This window comes from Dama dama, chromosome 18 (genome assembly GCF_033118175.1).
Source record: "Dama dama isolate Ldn47 chromosome 18, ASM3311817v1, whole genome shotgun sequence".
NCBI lineage: Eukaryota > Metazoa > Chordata > Mammalia > Artiodactyla > Cervidae > Dama > Dama dama.
This window is the reverse complement of record NC_083698.1, coordinates 96,479,084-96,500,884: the sequence shown is the minus strand read 5'-3', so window position 1 is coordinate 96,500,884 and position 21,801 is coordinate 96,479,084. Positions and strand designations below refer to the sequence as shown.

At 44.3% G+C, this 21,801-nt stretch overlaps 1 protein-coding gene across 1 annotated transcript in view; it reads left to right on the top strand.

The window, feature by feature from the left end:
• Positions 1 to 21,801, top strand: part of DGKI (diacylglycerol kinase iota) — a 492,712-nt gene that overhangs the window by 186,284 nt on the left and 284,627 nt on the right. Inside the window, exon 3 of the mRNA XM_061165882.1 lies at positions 2,613 to 2,708. Within this exon, the coding sequence (XP_061021865.1) occupies positions 2,613 to 2,708 (96 nt within the window). The remainder of the gene's footprint in view (positions 1 to 2,612; positions 2,709 to 21,801) is intronic.

Genomic DNA, 21,801 nt, shown 5'->3' with positions numbered 1-21,801 from the left:
CCCAGTTCCATCAGGCTTTCTTCCTTCTCATTTCACTGTTACGACTTTTGTCAAGATCATCAGTGACTTAACAGGTTCACATGGGGAAATCCAATGGCCAGTTCTCAGTCTTCAGCTTTTGACACAGACTTTCTGGGGGCACTTTGTTCCTGGAAACGTGACACTCTTTTTGTTTTCCTTGTACCTCAATGGCCACTTCATCCCAGTCTCCTTTGCTGGATCTTTCCTATGGTCTCAAACTCTTAAATGTTGGAATGTTCCACAGTTCAGAAATCAGAGCTTTCCATCCACATTGAGTCCTCAGGGTTTTCCATCCAGTTCTCTTGGCTTTAGATCAGTTAACGGTTGCCTCCCAAATTATTCATATAGTACAGACCTCTTCTTTGAACTTTAGACTTATAAAAAACAGCCTTCTCAACATCTTCACTTGAAGGTCTAATAAGCGTCTCAGAATTTCACATCCTCAAACCTGAACTCTTATTGCAGTGATCATTTCATAATATATTAAAATATCAAACACTATATTATACCCCTGAAACTAATATATTAAATGTTAATTATAACTCAGTTGAAAATAAAACAAGAACCTGAACTCTTGACTTACTCCCTAAATCTGCTCTTACTCTAGTCATCTCCCTTAATGCTCAGTAAATGGTGTTTCCATTCTTACAACTGCAAGTATTTGCTAAAAATTTCAGACTAGTGAAAGCAGACTCTCTGGGGATGGGATGATAGTCAGGTATTTGTCAAAGCTCACCAGGTCATTTTAATGAGCAATCAGAATTGAGAAGCAGCGTGTTTGATCCAGGACCTTTTTCTTCCCTTCTTCTCATACAAATATTGGGCTTTCTAATCAGGTTCCCCACTCAGGAGTGAAGCTAGTTCATCTTAGCAGTAGCAGTCCTTGCTGTGCCTGGATAGTGATCAGCAAGCCCCTGAGTGTTTGCAGGGGATGGGGGGTCTTCAGTGCAGGGACATACCAACTGGCCTAGTGTGAATGAAGCCTCCCAGCCCAGTGAGTCACTGATGGCTCTCACGTCTCTGACTCCCAGGTCTTGCCTGCTCCTACCCAGCTTCCTTGACCTACCAGGACTTAATTGCTGGCCTGCCTAGATTGGTATTATCCAGGATTCTTGAACTTTCCCCCACTGCAACATTTTATACTTCACTTTTTAAGAGTTTGTGGGATTTCTGCTGTAGTAAGTATTCCTAGTATTTGCTGCTATAATTATTTGTTTAGTTTCCATGTTCGCTGGTAGGTTTTACTATACACTAACTCTGTGCCTGGGCTTCCCAGGTGGGGTGAGTGGTAAAGAAGCCGCCTGCCAATACAGGAGACATAAGAGATGCGGGTTCAATCCTTGGGTTGGAAAGATGCCCTGGAGAAGGAAGTGGCAGCCCACTCCAGAATTCTTGCCTGGAGAATCCTAGAGGAGCCTGGTGGGCTACAGTCCATGGGATTGCAAAGAGTCAGATATGACTGATGCGACTTGGCATGCAACCCAGTGCCTGGCACCAGGGCTGTGGAAAAATGCTTACTAAATGAATTGAAGAATAAAACAATGGAAAGAAATTCTACAGATGGTTATAAGTTAAAGCTGGATACTAAATTCCCAGTTGTAGAATATTTTAGTTTGTTGAACTTGATTTCTTTAGGATAACTGGCAGAGCATTGTCTTTTAGTTTTTTATATTGTTTTCATCTATTACTATTTGGAAACTTTTAGGGTTCCAAGTGAAGTGAAGTGAAAGTCACCCAGTCATGTCCAACTCTTTGCAACCCCAAGAACTATACAGTCCATGGTATTCTCCAGGCCAGAATACTGGAGTGGGTAGCTTTTCCCTTCTCCAGGGGATCTTCCCAACCCAGGGATTGAACCAGGCCTCCCGAATTGCAGGTGGATTCTTTACCAGCTGAGCCACAAGGGAAGCCCATAGGGTTCAAAATCTACAGCTATTCCGTTTGCTACCGGAAGCATGTAAATATTTTTAGAAGCAGGGAAATCATTCAATTTGGAGAACTTAGAATTGGGTGAAGGCCCTATTGAACTGGTAATAGGTTTAAATTGGTTGAAATTTGTTATGCTTCTTGTCTATACAGTGACTTTAACTTTTAAGAAGCTTCTGATTTAGAAGTATAATTTACCCATTAATGGTATAAATATATGTTCAATAAGTATTTAAAATACTTTAATACTACTATCCCCCTTAGCTAATTTGTTAAAAAGAATCAACTTTTAATAGAATTTTGGTCTCAATTGTCGTGGTCTCTGCAGTGGGCCTGGATGAATAAGGCCTTAGGTTGAGTAACTTGAGGGTTCCCCTTGTTTAGCATACGTTTCAAAGGTGACCACAGGCATGGTTAAAGTATCTTTGGAGCTAACATGTTCATTCATTATTGCTCAGAATTTTTTCAAACACCTTTTCCCATTTCTAGAATGTCAGTAGGACCAACTCTAGCAGTTTTGTCAGGAGTAAAATGAGACGTCTTTAGACTGCTGGGATTCACTAGTTTTCTTCCAAAAATCTGAGATCCACTCTCCACCCTCCCCCACCCCTGCCTCACTTATGTCTGAAAAGAAAATTGAAGTCAGATGTGTCTTTTCTTTCCAGGAAAATGCCGTGAACGGGGAGCACCTGTGGCTGGAGACCAACGTCTCGGGAGACCTGTGCTACCTGGGAGAGGAGAGCTGCCAAGTCAGATTTGCAGTGAGTGTGTGCCCGGCTCCCCTGTGGTCTGGCCTTTGTGGGGGGAGCCTTGTGGGTAATTGAATCGGAGGGCAGCTGGGGTCACCTCGCCTGAATTTCCAAGGAGAGGTTTGAAAGAGCCGTCCCTATGAGACAGTCGACAGATTTTATCAAATTAGCATGGCTTTCAAGGGGTCGTTTGAATGGTTTTAGGTGTTTTCCCTGACTCTGCAGGTGGAACCGTGGAGTAATCTGCTATTTTGTGATGATACCCAGGGTGGGTATTTGTTCGTGTCTAGGGGTGGGGTGTCTTGTGGGGAGAGGCCTGTGTGTGAAGGAAGGGTCTCTGTGGGAGGGGGCTTTCCTTCATAGGGGAGCGTGTGTGGTGGAGGGCACTACTCTTGGGCAAAGCTGGAGATGAGTGCAAACCTTGGTCTGGTGGTGGGTGCAGGCTCTCAAATAATTAGGACTGGGCTCCAGATGATAAAATTCTAGGAACTATTAATATATACGTGAATGACAGTCAATTACATTAAGAGTATATGTGGCTTTTAAAAATTTGCTTTGTCCCTATTTGTAACAGAGTTTGAATATTAAATCCTCTTTATGTTCTGTGAAAAGAGCATGGTTGCCAGGCAGTAAGTTGGGAGGAACTAAAATTTTAGTATTGAGAAAGTGAACTTTAAATTTTTGTGTGGTTTCAAATGATGGTCCCAAAAAGAAAGTAATGGGAAATTTAGAGTAGTAAAAAAAAAGAAGGAAAAGATGTATTATTTCTTATTGGGGGGAAATTGGCATCATAATTGACCTAATAATAATTTTTTTCTTTTTGATTATGCTTGTTTATTATTTGAAAGAAAGATTGGGGCAAAATGCAGAACCTGGAAATTGCGAATGACTGTTTCTGTGAATAATGAGGAAGGAAGAAATTGAGTTTCTGCCAAAGTTTCTGGAAGAATATAGAACCCAGGGACTTTTATTAGGCTGCCTGGAATCACAAAGCTGGGAAACAAAGATCTTTAAAATTACATTAGCTGTTTTGATACCTAGTTTATAGGTTTGGTTTGAAAAACTTTATGAGAGTTTGGAGGACCAAGGTTTATTTGAGTGAGGGTGGAACAGTTAAATATCAGTTAAAGACCCAGCTGTACAGACTCTCAATTCAAAGTCAGGAAACCTGGATTTGAGTCTCCGTGTTACCACTGGCTATGTGACATTGAGAACGCCTGACCTTTGGGTGTTGGCCACCTTCAAGGTAGAAAAATGGAGTAGGATTCAATTAATTTTGTTTCCAACTCGGACCTGTACTTTGTTGTTTGCATTTTTTTTAATGTAGTTGTAAATTCAGTTGATTTAAACATCATTTCAACTTTATGCATATACATTTTCAATTAAAGTATAATTGCATGAAATTCGATTAAATTAACCAAAACCAAGAGAAGCTCAGCTGTTTGGACTAAAAAGCTATAAATGATGAATTAGCATTTGGATCTTAGTTAATTGTGCAAATACTGGTCTTGATAATGGAAAATGGAAAAAATGAAAGCCAATTCTTCCTGCATGTGTACTTTTGAACTGTTATCTACTGATGTTGCTGCCAACTAATAGACCGTAATTTTATGGGGTTCTGCCTTATTTCTAGATTACTCTTTGATCCTTTTCTGATGGTCTTTTAGGGTCAGCCATATGTTACCTCTCTTGACAAAAATATGAACAGATACCTACATCCTCCTTAACCTTTGTTTCAGTAAATAGCACTAATTGATTATAACTTGGTCACTATTACCTCTAGGCCAGGAAAGTAATAAAAAAGGAAATTTTAGGGAGTTGTAAGTAGATAATGGAGTTATGAGAATTTCTAATGTTCTTTTGAACCTTCCTTATGCTTGCATCCCAAATACTTGGCTCTCTTAGCTTACCTTACGAAGTGTCTGGAAGATAAAGATCTCTCCTCCCAAAAACATTAATTAAATGAAGGCATAAGTTAGTGAGGAAGCTGAAGATCTAACTGTGCTTCCTCATTTCATGTTCTTGAAGGCTCAGTTTCTTTACCTGTAAAGTAAGGAAAATATTGTTTTGAGGATTAGGTGAGATAATGCATTGAATCGGCTTACTTGTCAGACAGACATAATGAATTAAAAGAGGGGGAAAAAAAAGCCTACAAAGGAGAAGAGCAGACAATTTACAAAGGAACAACCACTGGCCTATATATATATAATAATCAATCTGATTTCGGTGTCGACCATCTGGTGATGTCCATGTGTCCATGTCTTCTCTTGTGTTGTTGGAAGAGGGTGTTTGCTATGACCAGTGCGTTCTCTTGGCAAAACTCCATTAGCCTTTGCCCTGCTTCATTCCATACTCCAAGGCCAAATTTGCCTGTTACTTCAAGTGTTTCTTGACTTCCTACTTTTGCATTCCAGTCCCCTATAATGAAAAGGACATCCTTTTTGGGTGTTAGTTCTAAAAGGTCTTGTAGGTCTTCATAGAACCATTCAACTTCAGCTTCTTCAGCGTTCAGCGTTACTGGTTGGGGTATAGGCTTGGATTACCGTGGTATTGAATGGTTTGCCATGGAAACAAACAGATCATTCTGTCATTTTTGAGACTGCATCCAAGTAGTGCATTTCAGACTCTTTTGTTGACCATGATGGCTACTCCATTTCTTCTAAGGGATTCCTGCCCACAGTAGTAGATATAATGGTCATCTGAGTTAAATTCACCCATTCCAGTCCATTTTAGTTCGCTGATTCCTAGAATGTCAACGTTCACTCTTGCCATCTCCTGTTTGACCACTTCCAATTTGCCTTGATTCATGGACCTGACATTCCAGGTTCCTATGCAATAGTGCTCTTTACAGCATTGGACCTTGCTTCTGTCACTAGTGACATCCACAACTGGGTGTTGCTTTTGCTTTGGCTCCATCTCTTCCTTCTTTCTGGAGTTATTTCTCCACTGATCTCCAGTAACATATTGGGCACCTACCAACCTGGGGAGTTCCTCTTTCAGTATCCTATCTTTTTGCCTTTTCATACTGTTCATGGGGTTCTCAAGGCAAGAATACTGAAGTGTTTTGCCATTCCCTTCTCCAGTGGACCACATTCTGTCAGACCTCTCCACCATGACCTGTCCGTCTTGGGTGGCCCCACACGGCATGGCTCATAGTTTCACTGAGTTAGACAAGACTGTGGTCCGTGTGATCAGATTGGCTAGTTTTCTGTGATTATGGTTTTAGTGTGTCTGCCCTCTGATGCCCTCTTGCAACACCTACCCTCTTACTTGGATTTCTCTTACCTTGGACGAGGGGTATCACCTCATGGCTGCCCCTCCTGACCTTGAACGTGGAGTAGCTCCTCTCAGCCCTCCTGCAACCGCACAGCCACTGTTCCTTGGTCGGGGGGTAGCTCCTCTCGGCCGCCACCCCAGTGGTGTTGGAGAAGACTCTTGAGAGTCCCTTGGACTGCAAGGAGATCCAACCAGTCCATCCTAAAGTAGATCAGTCCTGGGTGTTCATTGGAAGGACTGATGCTGAAGCTGAAACTCCAGTACTTTGGCCACCTCATGTGAAGAGTTGACTCACTGGAAAAGACCCTGATGCTGGGAGGGATTGGGGACAGTAGGAGAAGGGGACGACAGAGGATGAGATGGCTGGATGGCATCACCGACTCTATGGACATGAGTTTGAGTAGTCTCCAGGAGCTGGTGATGGACAGGGAGGCCTGGCGTCCTGCGATTCATGAGGTGGCAATGAGTTGGACATGACTGAGTAACTGAACTGATATATAATAAAGGCACCCAAATTAAAACAGCTATGAACAGTCAACATCATGTGTCTGTTAACAAAGATTTACTTTGTTAACAAGATTTACTACCTCTCTGGCTAGTTTGGAACAAAACTGGTTTTCTCATTATCAAAATTGTCCATATGTATTCATAATGAAAGCATTAGAAAACCTAGCTTGCTGTCTCCACCTCATTTTGGCATCATGTTTTAGGAAGGACATTGACAAAGAGAAGACCCAGGAGAGTGTACTCAAGTTGGTTCAGTGTAGGAAACTTTGTAGTAGAAGGAAGGAGAGGAAACTCTCCTACAGAAGAGAGGGGGAAGTTGGGAGGGGCTCTTATAAACAAAAGTCCTTTGAGGGAAACTGAAAGTTTGAAGTATAGTGGTTTTTCATTGGCTGAGCTGTTGCCAGGTAAAGGGAAAAAAAACTTTCTTCCTCTTTACGGTGATAGTAAAGCAGTGTTACTTCCTGCCGGAGATGCAAAGTACACCTCTTTCTGTTGGGATCTGAGAGGGGGCTTTCCAGGTGTCTTTTCCAATAGATGAAATCTCCAGGTTGCAAGGTTTGATGCTTAAGGTCTTCATTTCCATGACTATGTTTTCCCTTTGGTGACCATGAGTTTGTTTTTGAAGTCTGTGAGTCTGTTTTTGTTTTGTAAATAAGTTCATTTGTATCATTTTTTTCTAGATTACACATATAAGTGATATTGTATGATATTTGTCTTTCTCTGTCTGACTTCCTTCACTTAGCATGATAATCTCTAAGTTCATCCACGTTGCTGCAAATGGCATTATTTCATTCTTTTTTATGGCTAAGTTATATTCCATTGTAGGGACTTCCCAGGTGGTTCAGTGGTAAAGAATCCACCTGCTAAGCAGACCTGGGATCAACCTCTGGGTTGGGGAGACCCCCTGGGGAAGGAAATGACAACCCACTGCAGTATTCTTGCCTGGGAAATCCCATGGACAGAGGAGCCGAACGGGCTACAGTCCATGAGGTTGCAAAAAGTCAGACACGACTTAGCAACTAAACAGAAACAACAAATATTCCATTGTATATAAGCACCACATCTTCTTTATCTATTCCTCTGTCAGTGGACATTTGCATTGATTTCATGTCTTGGCTTTTGTAAATAGTGCTGCAATGAACATTGAGAAGAAAAGGGAAGTGTCTTGCTCTCCACTGTTAGAAAGGGAGAACTAAGTTCTAGATATAGAATCCACTGACTCTAAAAGTGGATCTTACACTTGGTATAGTAAACCTCACCTGGGAAACCTATTAACAATGTAGATTACTTTTTAAAATCCTTGCTCCAAATGCTGATTCAGTATGTCTGGAGTTAGACTTGGAAACCTGCGATTTTCAGCAGGCACCCCAAATAATTATGATACAGATGGTCCACAAACTTAACTTTGATAAATACTGTATTATAAGGAAGAACTTTAATAATCAGAGCTAGGACAACCAGCAAGTGCACAGGTGCCTGGAGAGATGGGCTCCAAGAGGGTGTTTATGAAGAAGTTGGTGGCCATCTTTCAAGGATGCTACAGGGGGATGTACCTCTGCTTTGGGTAAGAGGCTAGGCAAGGAGATCTCCAAGAAAGGCTCCAGTTTAAATATTCTATTTGCAGCGCTCTTAGAACTGAGCAACAGTTTTGAAAGAAAAAAAAAAAAGAGCATGTGCAAACAAATTATGTATTCTCATTTCTTTTAAAAAACCACCTTTGAAGAAAGCCAACCTGTTGGGTTTAGGATCAAATTACCATAACCAGGTGCTACCTGCAGGCTTCTAAACAAAGTCCAGGCGGAGCGTGGAGGAGGAGTGAATCCATCACTGAAGAGGTGCTTTTTACTCCATACCCTAATTTAGCAAAGCAAATGTCACGGGTGGAAGTTAAGAGAAAGGAGGAATCAGTGTGGGTTGAGTAGACAGAGGAGGCTTCATGGAAATGGGGCTTGAAGGCAGTATTGAAAGATGGGTTAAAGTTATGTAAGTAGAGTGTGGAAGGAGAACTTTTCAGGCACGGGGAGGAACATGGGCAGACTTAAAGGCAGGAAGATGCTTTGTACGAGGGAGGAGACAGTCACAAGACACCATGAACACAGCAAAGGGCACGTGTTAGGTAAGAATGGAAATCAGGATGGATGGGGGTGTCTGTCTGTGTTTTCTCAGCTGAAACTCAGAATGCGTGTTGTAAAAATGGCCGTGTGCTGATGGAAAGCAGGATGGACTTGAGGGTAAAAGTGACTGCTATGAAACTGTCACCCCAGCTTATGGGGACAGTGCCATAATTTATTTAAAACCAAAGCCGTCCTGCAAATTCGGACCCCCTTCTGCCATACATGGATGGACCTGGGGGCCTGATATTGGAGGACATTGCAAGCGAGGCAGAGACGACCTAGGACATGAAGACTGTTGTCGGAGCATTTGCTCCAGAATCTCAGGGCTGAACCAAATTACCTTTAAACTTCTTCCTTTCTTATTTCCTCCAGTGACAACATTTAATACTGTAGAATGTCTGTGAGTAGACATTTAATGGGATTAAAGTTGTTCCCAAATCAGCAACAGTCCCCAAGTTAGTAATGGCTTCTTTTTCTCATCTGGAGAGAAGAAAAGGATGCAGAAGTAATGAAATTGGAGCAGAAGGATCATGGTTTCCCATCATGATTATAAGGGGAAAAACTAAAAAGAAAAAAAAAATTCCAGCAAGGACCACTTTTATTTCATGATATTTCCTTAAATGGATGTTTCTTTATTCATTTGTTCTACAAATATGTATGAGATGAGTACCCTGTACTAGAAACTTCAGACTGAGTTGAGAGTGACAGGTGACAGTTAATTGTATGTGATAACGTCGTGACTTAGTGGGGACACTCTGTAGAAGTCATTCTGGTGTGTGGCTGATAGGATATACAAAGATTTTCAGCCAAATACATACTTGATCCCAAAGACACTCACGCCTTCACTAAGAATCCACAGAGGACACAGATGTGCACACTTATTTTTACACCTAAAAATACTGCCTATATCACTCTGTAGAGGTGCAGACAACCATGGTCACACCTGGGTAGTGGAAAGGATGAAGGTTCTGAGTGAAACTGACCTGGCTTGGAAAACCTTTTGTTTCATCCAGATACTGAGTGAATTTTGATCATAGCATTTCACCTCTTTTTGCCCCCATTTCCTGATGTATTGTATTGTTAAGATGGACCCCAATGATTCTTATTCCTAGATAAGCATTGTCATTCCTTTTGAAACTTTACTTCTTAATTTTACTTTGCAAAATGGTTGGTTCCCTGCCTAGATCTACCACACCAGGATCTCTGGAGAGTGGGATCAGACATGAGTATTTTAAAAACAAACTCTACAGCTGATGTTATGTTCTGTCACACACAGTGGGTAGGGAGCTACTGATCTACTTCATAGAGTATCAAAACCAAATGAAGTGGCTTGGAACCCATGTCTGGCGTATAGTAGCTGTTATGGGGTCAATTGTGTACCCCCAAAATATGCTGAAGTCCTCACCCCCACGACCCTCAGATGTGACCTTATTCAGAAATAGGATTGCTGCAGATAAGATGAGGTCACACTGCAGTAGGGTGGGACCTCATCCGTTTTGACGAGTATCCTTACAAGAAAGGAGAGGACACACAGGGGTAGACGGGGAAGAAAGCAACATCCTGGTGCAGGCAGAGGCTGGAGAGACAGAGCCGCAAGCCAAGGCCTGCACCTGTTACCGGAAGCTAGGAGAGAGGCCTGGACAGATTCAACCTCAGAAGGGTGCCAGCCCTGTTAACACCTCAGAGTCAGGCTGTGCGAGAATTCACATTTCTATTGCTTTCAGTTCCCCAGGGTATGGGCCTTGGCTAGGGCAGCCCTAGGAAGTGAAGGCAGAAGGCATTCTGTTAAGGTGAGTTACCTTACCTGGCCACACAGGTGCCTGCACACAGCTCCCAGATGCCCTCGCACAGGTACATTTAAATCGGGCCTGCTGGAGGATGTCAGTTGACAGGTATGTGGCTTCCTGGATACGTGAGCAGACAGACAGGTAGGGGCCAGAAGCCAAGAACCATGGGAAAAGAAAAGGTAGAAAGGTGAGGGAGGCTGCGTAGGTTGGGTAAGAGGGAAAAGGAGCTGACAGACTTCAGAGTGCTGTTACCAGATATATCTTCTCTATTTTTAAATGTGCTCGTGTCACCTTCTTTTTGTGGGTAGGCTAATGGGTACTGTTTTGCTTGTGTTATTGTTTTGTTCATGTGTTTGGTGGTTCACATTTGGCAAAAGTGGCCAACCCCACGTGTGGCACCTGACCTTAATACTGTTTGGCACTAAACAAATATAGTTTTATGAAATGAACGAATTGCATTAAGGAGGCCAGGTGAGATGGGGAGGAGGGGGAGTGGAGAGAGAGGAGCCACTCAGATGCAGAGACAAGTAGATCTGGATAGAAATCCTGGCTCTGTCCCGCTGCTCTGAGTCTCAGGTTGCTCTGTAAAACAGTGATGGTTATATCTGCTTCTCGGAATTGGTGGGAGGATTAAATTAGTTGATAAAGGTTAAGCTCCTCCCTCTTTGTCTCCTGTCCCTGATTAGACTTCAATATCATTAGTAGAATGAGCTAATCAGTAATTTGGTTGGACTTCGGTTTCAGCACGGCCTTCTCTTCAGGATTCTGCCTAACCCCAACAGTGAGGGTCTCACACTTTCCCTGTCATTGTGTTGCTGTGGGTAGTACGTATAGTCTCCCCAGGTCGTGGGTGGAACCAGCTGACTGTGACAAACCAAAGTAGCTCCTTCTGGACTGTATCTCACAGGCCGTGTCTTCTTGGTCAGAAGCCTCATCCTTGTCATTGAGCACCACGGCATCTGCTCACGAGGATGCTGGCTACATCCCTGGGTTTTTGAAAGAAACTTGTAAGAAGAATGGGGACTTCCTTGGAGGCTCAGAGAGTACTGAATCCACCTGCAATGCAGGAGACCTGGTTTTGATCCCTGGGTTGGGAAGATCCCAAGAATACAAGGGAAGTAGCTCTCTGTCCTATTTGAAGGAAACTTTCAGCTTTTTGTTTTAATAAGGAAAAAAGATGGTGAACCTGGCGACAGTCCTGTCTGTTTCATTTCTGGAAGATGCAATATATGCAGATGCTGGTTTGCGTGCATCTGTGTGCTGGGAGCGAGAAGAGAGAGCTGGTCCCCAGCACAGGTGGCTGGCGACCTCTGACCGTCTGTGCATTCGGGTCTGGGGGGTGGACACCCCAGAGCACCCGCCCTGGATGGGAACCTCAGACCACACTGGGACCGCCTGCTTGCCACCCTCTGGTCATCCAACACAGCAGACTAACGCTCTGTACCTCCAGATGGTGGCCTGGCTGGGCGGGTGCGGGCTCCCAGAGAGAGAGAGCTGGGAGTGTGGCGGCGAAGCTCAGGAGCCCAAGCCAGCCTTGCAAGCTGTTTGGGTGCTGGCGCGAAGATGCCATCTCCGTGGAGCCTCTGAGGCCGCCGCTCTCTGCCAGAGACGCCTCCCACCATGAGGATGCTGGGGAGCTCATGAATGTAGATGACTCAGAGAGAACAGAGCCATCAACCAGAATAATTCTGAAAAAGCATTTGCTCAGATGGACTCTCTGCTTTTGACCCCTGAGTCAGTGGATGTGAGTGGAGGAAAAGGGCAGGGTGTTTCCGTGGGTGTAAGGGGTGTTGCCCACACGTGTCTGGCCAGATGGTCGGGAATTTCCACGAGGTCAGCCAGGTGCACACACAGAACTGAGACCCGCATGTAGCAGGTCCTTACTAAAAGTTAGTCATTGTTGTTATTATAACTGTCGTTGTTATCACTGTAATTATTTGGTGTGGAGTGTTATCTGTATACCTGAGGAGCATATAATACAGACCCCGCCCACTTTATGCACTAGAGAGAGTGATAAGATATGGAGCCCAGGAAGCAACAAGGTTCTGTCACTCTCCTAGGTGACCCGGCATCAGCAGTACCATTGTCTATTTGTACAGTGTGCTTAAAAATAAATTACAATGTTCTGGAGAGCACTGAACTCCTATAAAAGCCATATGGGATGTCATTCCTTAAAAGAGCCTTGTGATCAAAAACAAGAACCTCGTAATCAAATAAGCTTAGAAAACACTGAGCACCTTTAACAGTCAAATATTTACTCTGAAACTCTAAGAAGGGCCCTTGTTTAGTCGCTGAGTCGTGTCCAACTCTTTTGTGACCCCATGGACTGTAGCTCACCAGGCTCCTCTGTCCATGGGATTTTCCAGGCAAGAATACTGGAGTGGGTTGCCATTTCCTCCTCCAAAGAAGGGCATTGGTGTGGAGGATTTCCTGTGTTTGCTCGGGGGATGGGATGATTGTTGAAAACTCGTTATTTTCCCCACAGAACACCTGTTGTCATAGTATAGGATCTGAGTATTCAGTGGGAAGCTATTTGAGAGATACCCTCGCAGTGAAGTTTTCCTCTTGTCAATAGTGGTCAGTAATAGCAACCCTTTGGGGTGGTCATTGGGGCAGTTTACTCCCATGTAAGGGAATAAAAACTCAGAGATACTTAATCACTGCCCTGGGGCTTCATTCATAACTTTTACGTATCTTTATGTAATTCTTTTGTGTTTGTTCTAAACTTCCATTAAGCTGTGTGTGTGTGTGTGTGTGTGTGTGTGTGTGTGTGTGTGTGTGTGTATCTTATTTTTAGAGTTTGAGTCTCTGAGAATAGTAGTCATCTGTTCTGCAATAATACTGTTTTGTTTTTTGGCCACACACAAAATCACTGCAGATGGTGATTGTAGCCATGAAATTAAAAGATGCTTACTCCTTGGAAGAAAAGCTATGACCAGCCTAGATAGCATATTAAAAAGCAGAGACATTACTTTGCCAACAATGGTCCATCTACTCAAAGCAATGGCTTTTCCAGTAGTCATGTATGGATGTGAGAGATGGACTGTAAAGAAAGCTGGGCACCGAAGAATTGATGCTTTTGAACTGTGGTGTTGGAGAAGACTCTTGAGAGTCCCTTGGACTGCAAGGAGATCCAACCAGTCCATCCTAAAGGAGATCAGTCCTGAATATTCTTTGAAAGTACTGAAGCTGAAGCTATAATACTTTGGCCACCTGATGTGAAGAACTGACTCATTAGAAAAGCCCCTGATGCTGGGAAAGATTGAAGGCGGGAGGAGAAGGGGATGACAGAGGATGAGATGGTTGGATGGCATCACTGACTCAATGGACATGAGTTTGAGTAAGCTCTGGGAGTTGGTGATGGACAGGGAGGCCTGGTGTGCTGCAGTCCATGGAGTTGCAAAGAGTCAGACATGACTGAGCAACTAAACTGACTGCATCATGTGGTATTTTAGTTCCCTGACCAGGGATCGAACCCATGCTGACTGCAATGGAAGCACAGAGTTCCCTGGACCCATTTCTTTTTTTTTTGCAGTGGTACTTTTAGATTGAAGCTGCATTTGTGTGTGTGTGGTAGGGGGTGGTTTATGAGCTTGAGTGGAACAGTTCAGTTCTTACTTGACATTGGTATGGTTCTGTTATTTAATAAAAATAATTTACATGTGATTTGGCATAGGATTTATGTATCATCCAGGCAATGCCCAGGTGTACAGAAAATCTTTTTCTTCTTTCAATGTACCTCAGTGCCAAGGACCCAGAGCAGTGGGCTCTAACCAACCCTCTTGTTTCTGAGAGGCCCCAGTCTTGGCTGAAGCATTATTTGCATTAGCAGTTACCCAGAAGTACTACTGGCCCCGAGGTGACATTGACTGTATTTTAGGAGATTTTTTTGGGTTTTGTTTTTCCTACCTCATATGCCAGACAGATACAGGTTGCAGAAGGTGACGTTTTAAAGATGCAAGAAATTGGCAAAGTCTGCTCTGAGGTCTTTGTTTGAGAAGGTATGCAAGCTTTGGAATCAAGTGACCCAGGTTCAAATCTAGTCTTTGGGATTTTCTAGTTGTGTGATATCCTTCATTGTTTTAACCTCTTTAGGCCTCAGTTTCATATCTGTAAAGTGTGGATAATACCTACTGCTTATGGTTGCCATGAGCTGTCAGTGAGATAAAGTGTATGCAGCAGTGAATGACGTGGCCAGTTACCAGTGCTCAATAAAAATTGGTTACTTTGATCGTTACTCCTCAAGTAAAAGTGGTTTCAGGGGATTGTCAGAAACTGAAACCCAACAGGCAGGGCCGGGGTATTGGGTACCCTGGGTATCCAGGTATTAACTTTAGGGCCACATCATCATCTCCTCTCTTGCACTGAATAAAAGAGGGTGAAACAACCAGCCCAGCTGAGCCCTTTCTCCTGTATCTACATCTTTCACAGCACTCATCACTTTCTAGTCTTTGTAAAAGCATCACTTCTTACTTATGTCTGTGTCCTCCATTAAAGCATAAGCTTCATTTAGCATGGGACTCTGCCTGGATCCTCAGCACTGAGAACAGTGTAGCACTGATTGATTATCCTACCCTTTTTCACAGAATGAATGAATGAGTTCAATGATGAGATTGTTGGAAGACACACACACAGACATCTATCCCCAGATCAGCCCTGCCATTTAAGTATTGTTATACTTAGAATCCAAGATGTTTGAATTTCTACCTTATTTTTAAGGCTCTTCATGGGGAGATGCCACATTCACTACTACAGGTATTGCAGAGTTTTAAGTCAAGTTTTGCCTGTGTTGTGCCCTTCTTATTTGATTCTCCTGGAAGATAAAGACTGCTATTGACCATTCTTGGCATGGGGGGGGGGGCGGTCATGGTAGGTTGTCATTAATCATCTCCTTGGGATTCTCATGAGAACAGATCATCTAAGGCAATCATGTCAAATATAATGGATTCCTAGCTTCATCAGTCTTGTTCCCCTAATCCATCACTAGTAAAATGAGAAGTAAGTAGTAAGATGTAATAGAGGGATATGGTTTTGAGTCAGAAAGACCTAAGTTCCACTCCTGGCCAGTGTCTCTTGGGCAAGTTGCTCAGCCTCATTGGGTCTCAGCTTCTTATCTGTAAGGTAGGTGAATGGTACCCACATTGTGTGGCTGAGCTGAGCTGTGTCTCTCAGATACATGGTGTGTATATCACATTGCCAGCCTTCTGGTGAATACTCTTGTGACAATGATATCCCTATTGAAAAATGGTATTGGTAGTTGTATGTATGTGAAGGAAAACCACATGGCCAATTGGAGATACAGTTTTGGGTGAACTGAAATTGAAATGGTGGTCTTCTGGGCCAGACTGACTGAAAGACTTTGTCTTCATTATGTCCTCAACATCTTGGGATGTTGGAAATGACAGTGAAGGGATAGGTAATTTACCACAGTTTGATATGGCTTTTTAAGTAGATGCAATCTTCTGAATTAAAGTAAATATCTCTAGATTATTGTTTAGAGAGCTTGTGCTGTGAAGTTTAGGGAAAAAAAAAACAAACAATTCCATCTATTTCCATGGAGTAAACTGATAACGAGAATGTATCAGGATTCATGCTGCCAATAAGATGGCATATATGGTGCTATCAGGCTAGCAAATATTAAAAGGCAAACTGTGGTTGGTGTTTCCTAGTTTATGTTAAACTGCAGATCTCTGCTTTGCCCTTGATACACTACCTTAGAACAAGACAATTAAGACAACATTGAAACACCGTTTCCTGTTGTCTGTACTATGACTTAATATGTCCAACTCATGCCTAACTGATGGAACATTGTGAGTACACACGTGTTTGTGTTTTCTAGTTGCGTGAGTATCTACTTATTAGTGCCTGTGTACTTGTAATCGTGTTTGTATACGTTTTTGTGTGCACACAGAAGCACTTCAATCTACAACAAGATACATGGCAGCTTTGATCTCAGTTAACTTTGAAGAGAGTGCAAACATTGAGCAGGGAACAGTCATAAAAGCAGCTGAGAAGAGCCAAAGCAGAAAGATAACACATGATAACCGTAAAGCTATTGACCAGCCACTGTTAGAACCTGCTAACATCAAAGCTGCGAGGCACAGAGGAAACAAATGGTAAAAATGAAAGGAGGCAAAGATAAGCAGGCAGAAGAAAATACGCAGCAAAACAAGAGATGAGAGTAACAGAGTGCATAGACAGTCAATAATAGTAGTCATGGAAATATGGTGTCTCCTTGGGTAAAATGAGAATCAGGAGTAGGAAATAGAATTATGGATTTTTGATGATTTCTTGGGGTTCATTAGTCAGAAGTCCCTTTTTCATGCATGATGGCCATGCAAAGCTGGTAGAAGGAACACCAGTCTTGGACCAGTCAATGAGGGGCACCCAGAGCATCATCATCCTGGCTCTGGGGGCAACCATGTGTTGGTATGTTTCCATTAAGCTTGTACCAGCCAATACAGACTTGGCAGGCTTTTCATCATCCTTTTCATAAGTAACAGCTGCAATCTATGTTTGGTTTATGTCTCAATAACTGGACCTGAGTTTTATGTAGATGTACAAAAGGTAGTAGATGTGCATACCAGTTGCCCAATCTAATTCCAGGACGTAGACTTCTCCTGAAAGTCATGTGGCAGTTTTTTTTATTAAAGCCCATTAGAGAAGCCTTGTACCTATCACTTTCTTCTCATTTAAAAAACAACAACAAACTAAACTCTCTAGCATAAGCCACTTTTAAATCACTCTTAAAGAGACTGATTTGGTAGAAATTTCAGTGTTGAGTTGAGTCCCTAAGTCATGTCCAACTCTTGCAACCCCATGGACTGGGCCCATCAGGCTCCTCTGTCCATGAAATTACCCAGGTAAGAATACTGGAGTGGGTTGCCATTTCCTTCTCTAGGGGATCTTGCTGCCAAGGTTCCAACCTGTGTCTCCTGCATTGCAGGCAGACTCTTTACTGCCTGAGCCACCAGGAGTTTCACTGTAAGGGTGAACTATTGAGATAGGGACGTGTACCTTTGTTCCCCTCTTAAAACGAGCCTAGGGACTTCCTTGGTGGTCCAGTGACTTAAGATTCCACACTCCTAGTGCAGGGGACCCAGGTTCGATCCCTGGTCAGGGAACTAGATCCTATATGCCACAACTAAAGATCCTGCCTGCCATAACTAAGATCAGAAATCCCATTTGCTGCAGCTAAGACCTGGCACAGCCAAATAACTATTTAAAGAAACAAAACCAAAATGAGCCTGTGCTGTTCTGACCACAACTTGTTCCAATCCTAATCCAATGGTCAAAACACAGTGAGGTTTCAGTTGATAACCAGCCATCAACTTTAGCTTTGAATTAATTCTCTAGCTAGTAATTTGGTTCTTCCCAAATTGTTCCTCCAGCAAGCCCTGATTGGCTACTTTTCTGGATGAGGTAAGGTTTCCAGGTGGTCTCATTTTTCCAAGTGGTTCTTCATATTCAGCTCCCAGAGTCCTTTCCCTTCCCTTAGCTTCCTGCTTTAAGAGTTTGGTTTTCTTTCTCTTCAAATGAAAAATATAAAATTCACCAGCTGCTGGGGAAATAGAAAAATGTATCCATGTCCAAACAATGGCACTTTTCTCCTCTTCTGTGTCTCTAGGGGCGCTGTGGAGCAGACCCTTCTGTGTCTTAGCTCCCGTGGTTCCTGCTTACAGATTTACAGGCTCATCGGAGGTTCCTCAGGGGAGGTGTCTCTGGAAACATAAACAATCTTTCATATGCAGAGTGCTTCAGATAATGTGTGCCTTAGTACAGAACAGACTCTGCCGTTTGAAGACACTGCGTTCAGTGAGTTCTATCGCAGTACTTCAGAGGCAGCCCCCACCGTAACACGGCAGGAGAGAGGAGGGCATGGAGCGAGGACGCGGACGGAGCATAGCCGTCTGGGGCTGGCGTGCCCCCGAAAGACCTGAGGCCCGGGTTGGGGCCTGCTTCTGGGAGACCTGCGTGGGATGGAAAGCGGGCCCCCCTCTCTCGGTGGTTCATCACGCTGGCTTTTCTGCTTTTACTTCTGCTCCAGTCTTTGTCATTCCAATTCAGGCCCTCATTGCCTAATACGGGAATTTTCACTCTGAACTCTCATTACTTAAAAATCACCTTTTAAAATTAAAGTATGGTTGCTTTGCCTGCAGTGGAGACCTGAGTTCGATCCCTGGGTCTGGCAGATCCCTTGAAGAAGGGAATCCCCTGGAGAAGACTACCCACTCCGGTATTCTTGCCTGGAGAATTCCATGGACAGAGGAGCCTGGCAGGCTGCAGTCACGAGTTACATACAGCCCGTGGGGTTGCAAAGAGTCGGACATGACTAAGCGACTAATGCTTGCACTTTCAGCCTTCGGCAAGATACCCTTCTTGTCTGATGTCTCTGAAACTCCCCCAAAGACACCGTTTGTGGTCACAAAATTTGTTCCGCTGTCCTCCCCATGAAGCCTCTGCCCCATTTTCCCTCTAAGATTTATAAAGGTCTTCTGTCCCTCAAACACCTCTAGGTACCACCTTCTCGCTCTTTTCAGGGTTGCCTACCCTGAGAATGCCTGTGCCTTGGAGGGGGAGGAGGTTTCTCTCATCATTCCAAAGCCACCAGTTCTCCAACCTGAGGTTAGGCTGGGGGCTTACGTTGAGGAGAAAGCCCTGTTCTGCAAGCCCATTCTTCTCCCCTCCGTTCCTCTCTCCCTCCCTTCCAGAATATCTCTTGAGCTCCTATTAAGTATCAGGCATTGTTTCCTGGTGTTGGATTAGAGCAGTATGGAAACACAGGGGACTCTCCCCATCTCCTTGTAACCTTATCCTTTGTAACCCTGGGCCTCTGGGGAATGGTTTTGCTCTGCCATTTCTCTTTGAGTTCCTTGTGACCCACAGGCAGCGTTCCCACTCCTCACCTCTGTGGACTTCCACCTGATCGCCTGCCCCGATATACAGAGAAGCCTCCACACTCCACCACGAAACACAATGCCCAGTGACTCATGCAAATGGGCACCTGTGAGCCCCTGGCTTGGGGCCCCACTGGACACACAGAAGCCGGCTCAGTTCCTCTTAGGAAGCATCAGTGCCTACTGTGGAAAGAGACTCTGGATCTTCTTCCTGCGACAGTGTCTTCAATTTTTCAAATATTTATATATCTTTTAAGGCCCAGTTAAAGAATTGTGTGTGTGTGTGTGTGTGTGGTTTTTTTTTTCCCATTAGGTGCTTTTTACTGATTCAGCCTCTGCTCTAAATGACAGCTTTTATTGTCCGAGCTGTTCATTTAGCATTTAGCCACGCAGGACCTTCTCCTGTTAATGACCTTCGTTTCGAGTCCTCCTTGTCTCCTCAAGTGGCTCGCCAGCTTCTTCCAGGAAGGACAGAAGCTTCCTTCACTTGACTTCCTGCTTTGCACTCTGTGTTTTAATGACATGCAGAATTCACTACGTTGGACCCCTCAGACCACCCTGATTCCAGAGAACTGCAAATCTAGGTGTACTGGTGTGTGTTTGAGCATTGCATGAGTACTTTTGTTATTTGTTTATTTGATCCCTGACCCAGCCTCCTGTTGGTCTTGCTCCTTTTGCTTTCAAATATTCTGAGGCGCTTCTGGCATCTTTAGTATCTCAGGCGGTGGTGATGGGGTGTGTCTCAGAGGGCTCCAGCCCCTCCACTGAGCCCTCTCCAGAGGACATGCGGTGCAAACACATGGGGCCCTGACACATGAAGGCCTGGACTCCCCAACATGGGCAGTGGTGCCCAGGGTGAGGGCTGGCACCCTGTCACACCAAGTGAGGTCTCCCTCCAGGAGACTCTTGAGAGAGAGAGAGAGGGCTCGGAGACTCCCCCTGGGCACAGACCCCTCCTGACACGTGGCCTCTCTGCTCCCTGGTCCAGGCTCGTGAAATCCTGCCATCACAATGGCAATCCTGCCAAGTAAGAGAGGCTTACTTACGTATTGAGGAGCCAAGATAGGGGTATGCTGGCACTTCAGCTGCCCACCCTCTTGATTTGTCCAAAATGTCCTGTCTTTCTACCTGATAAAGAGAGGCTCCCTCGCGAGTGGCCGTGAAGCCTTTGCTTTCGCCCTGAAGCCACAGTAATGGAGCCTCCAGATAATGTCACTCTTCTTTTTTCCCTAATACCAATTTGCAGATTGCATCCCAGACGCCCCAGAGGAGTAGCACTTGCCAAGGATGCTTGTCATTTCTTCTAATTAGGTTTTTAAATAAATCAAAGAACTCTTGTTTTCCATTTACCTAGGATTAGACAGCAGCAGTGTTCTTGTTTGCCTTGCCCATAGGGGCAGTCCCCACTGAAGGTTTGCTGGATTCCTGACCCTCGGAAGGCTTAGGAGGTTTCCTTCCCTCCACCCTTGGAGAGGAAGAATGGATGGCCTTGCCTGGGCCCGATCGCCCCATCTCCCTTTTCCATCAGAGTGTCCCCCTGTAAACAGAGCTTCGGGTCCAGAAGTGAGGATAAAATTCTTCTCACCCCACTTGCTGTTTCTCCTCTACCTGACTTCCATCACTCAGCCTCTCTTTTTCACCATGATTCTTGTGAGGTGGGAAGGGTGAGGAGGTTGAGAATTATCCTGGAGAGAAGACAGCTGGGAGAGCCTGAGTTTGGAAGCTCAGCTCACCACCTCATCCAGCCTTCTTTTTTTTTTTTAATTTATTTTAATTGGAGGCTAATTACTTTACAGTCATCCAGCCTTCTTCTCCCAGCTTTACACCACTCAGCTCCTCATCCCGTCCTCCGCCCAGGACCTTCTCCGCCTCCTTCCCCTCTCCCAGTGTGGTTGCATCCCTGCCCAGAGCCCCTTTCCGGCCATTCGTCCTTTTGTCCCCGTGGCCTTGTGACAGGGGCAGGGCTGAGAGAAACATTGGTTTCTTGCATTTGATCTGGGAGCCTGCGTTCTGGGGACTCTGTCTGCAGTGAAATGCTGCCAGGCCCATACTGCTCTTTGGCCAGCAGCAGGCTCTGGCCCCGGAGGTCTCTTGAGACAGGAGGCCGAAAAAGGGTGGCCACGTGGGCTCTGGAGACTCAACTTTTCCTCCTGCTTCTCTGCATCTGATCTCTGTGATTAAACCTCTGTGTGTGTGTGTGTGTTGGGGGAGGGTATCTTTAAGAATACAACAGGAGAGATGTGGTTAGAAGCAGGATGACTCGCTCATCTTCAGGGAAACATGAGATTTGGTAGATGTTTATTAGGGAGAGGCTCAGTCAGCCTTGTCATACACGCTTCTTGGGTCAGATTTCACATTATTAGGGGTGACATTTGAGTTAAGGTACCTTGCATCGTGGTGGCCTTGACCTGTCACAAATCATAAACCTGTGAAGCTAGGTTCCTGTTTCTTTCTCCTCTTCTTTGCTTCCCTCCCTCCCTTCTCTCTCTCTCTATCCAGTGCTGTTGCCTACCACCAGCTCTTC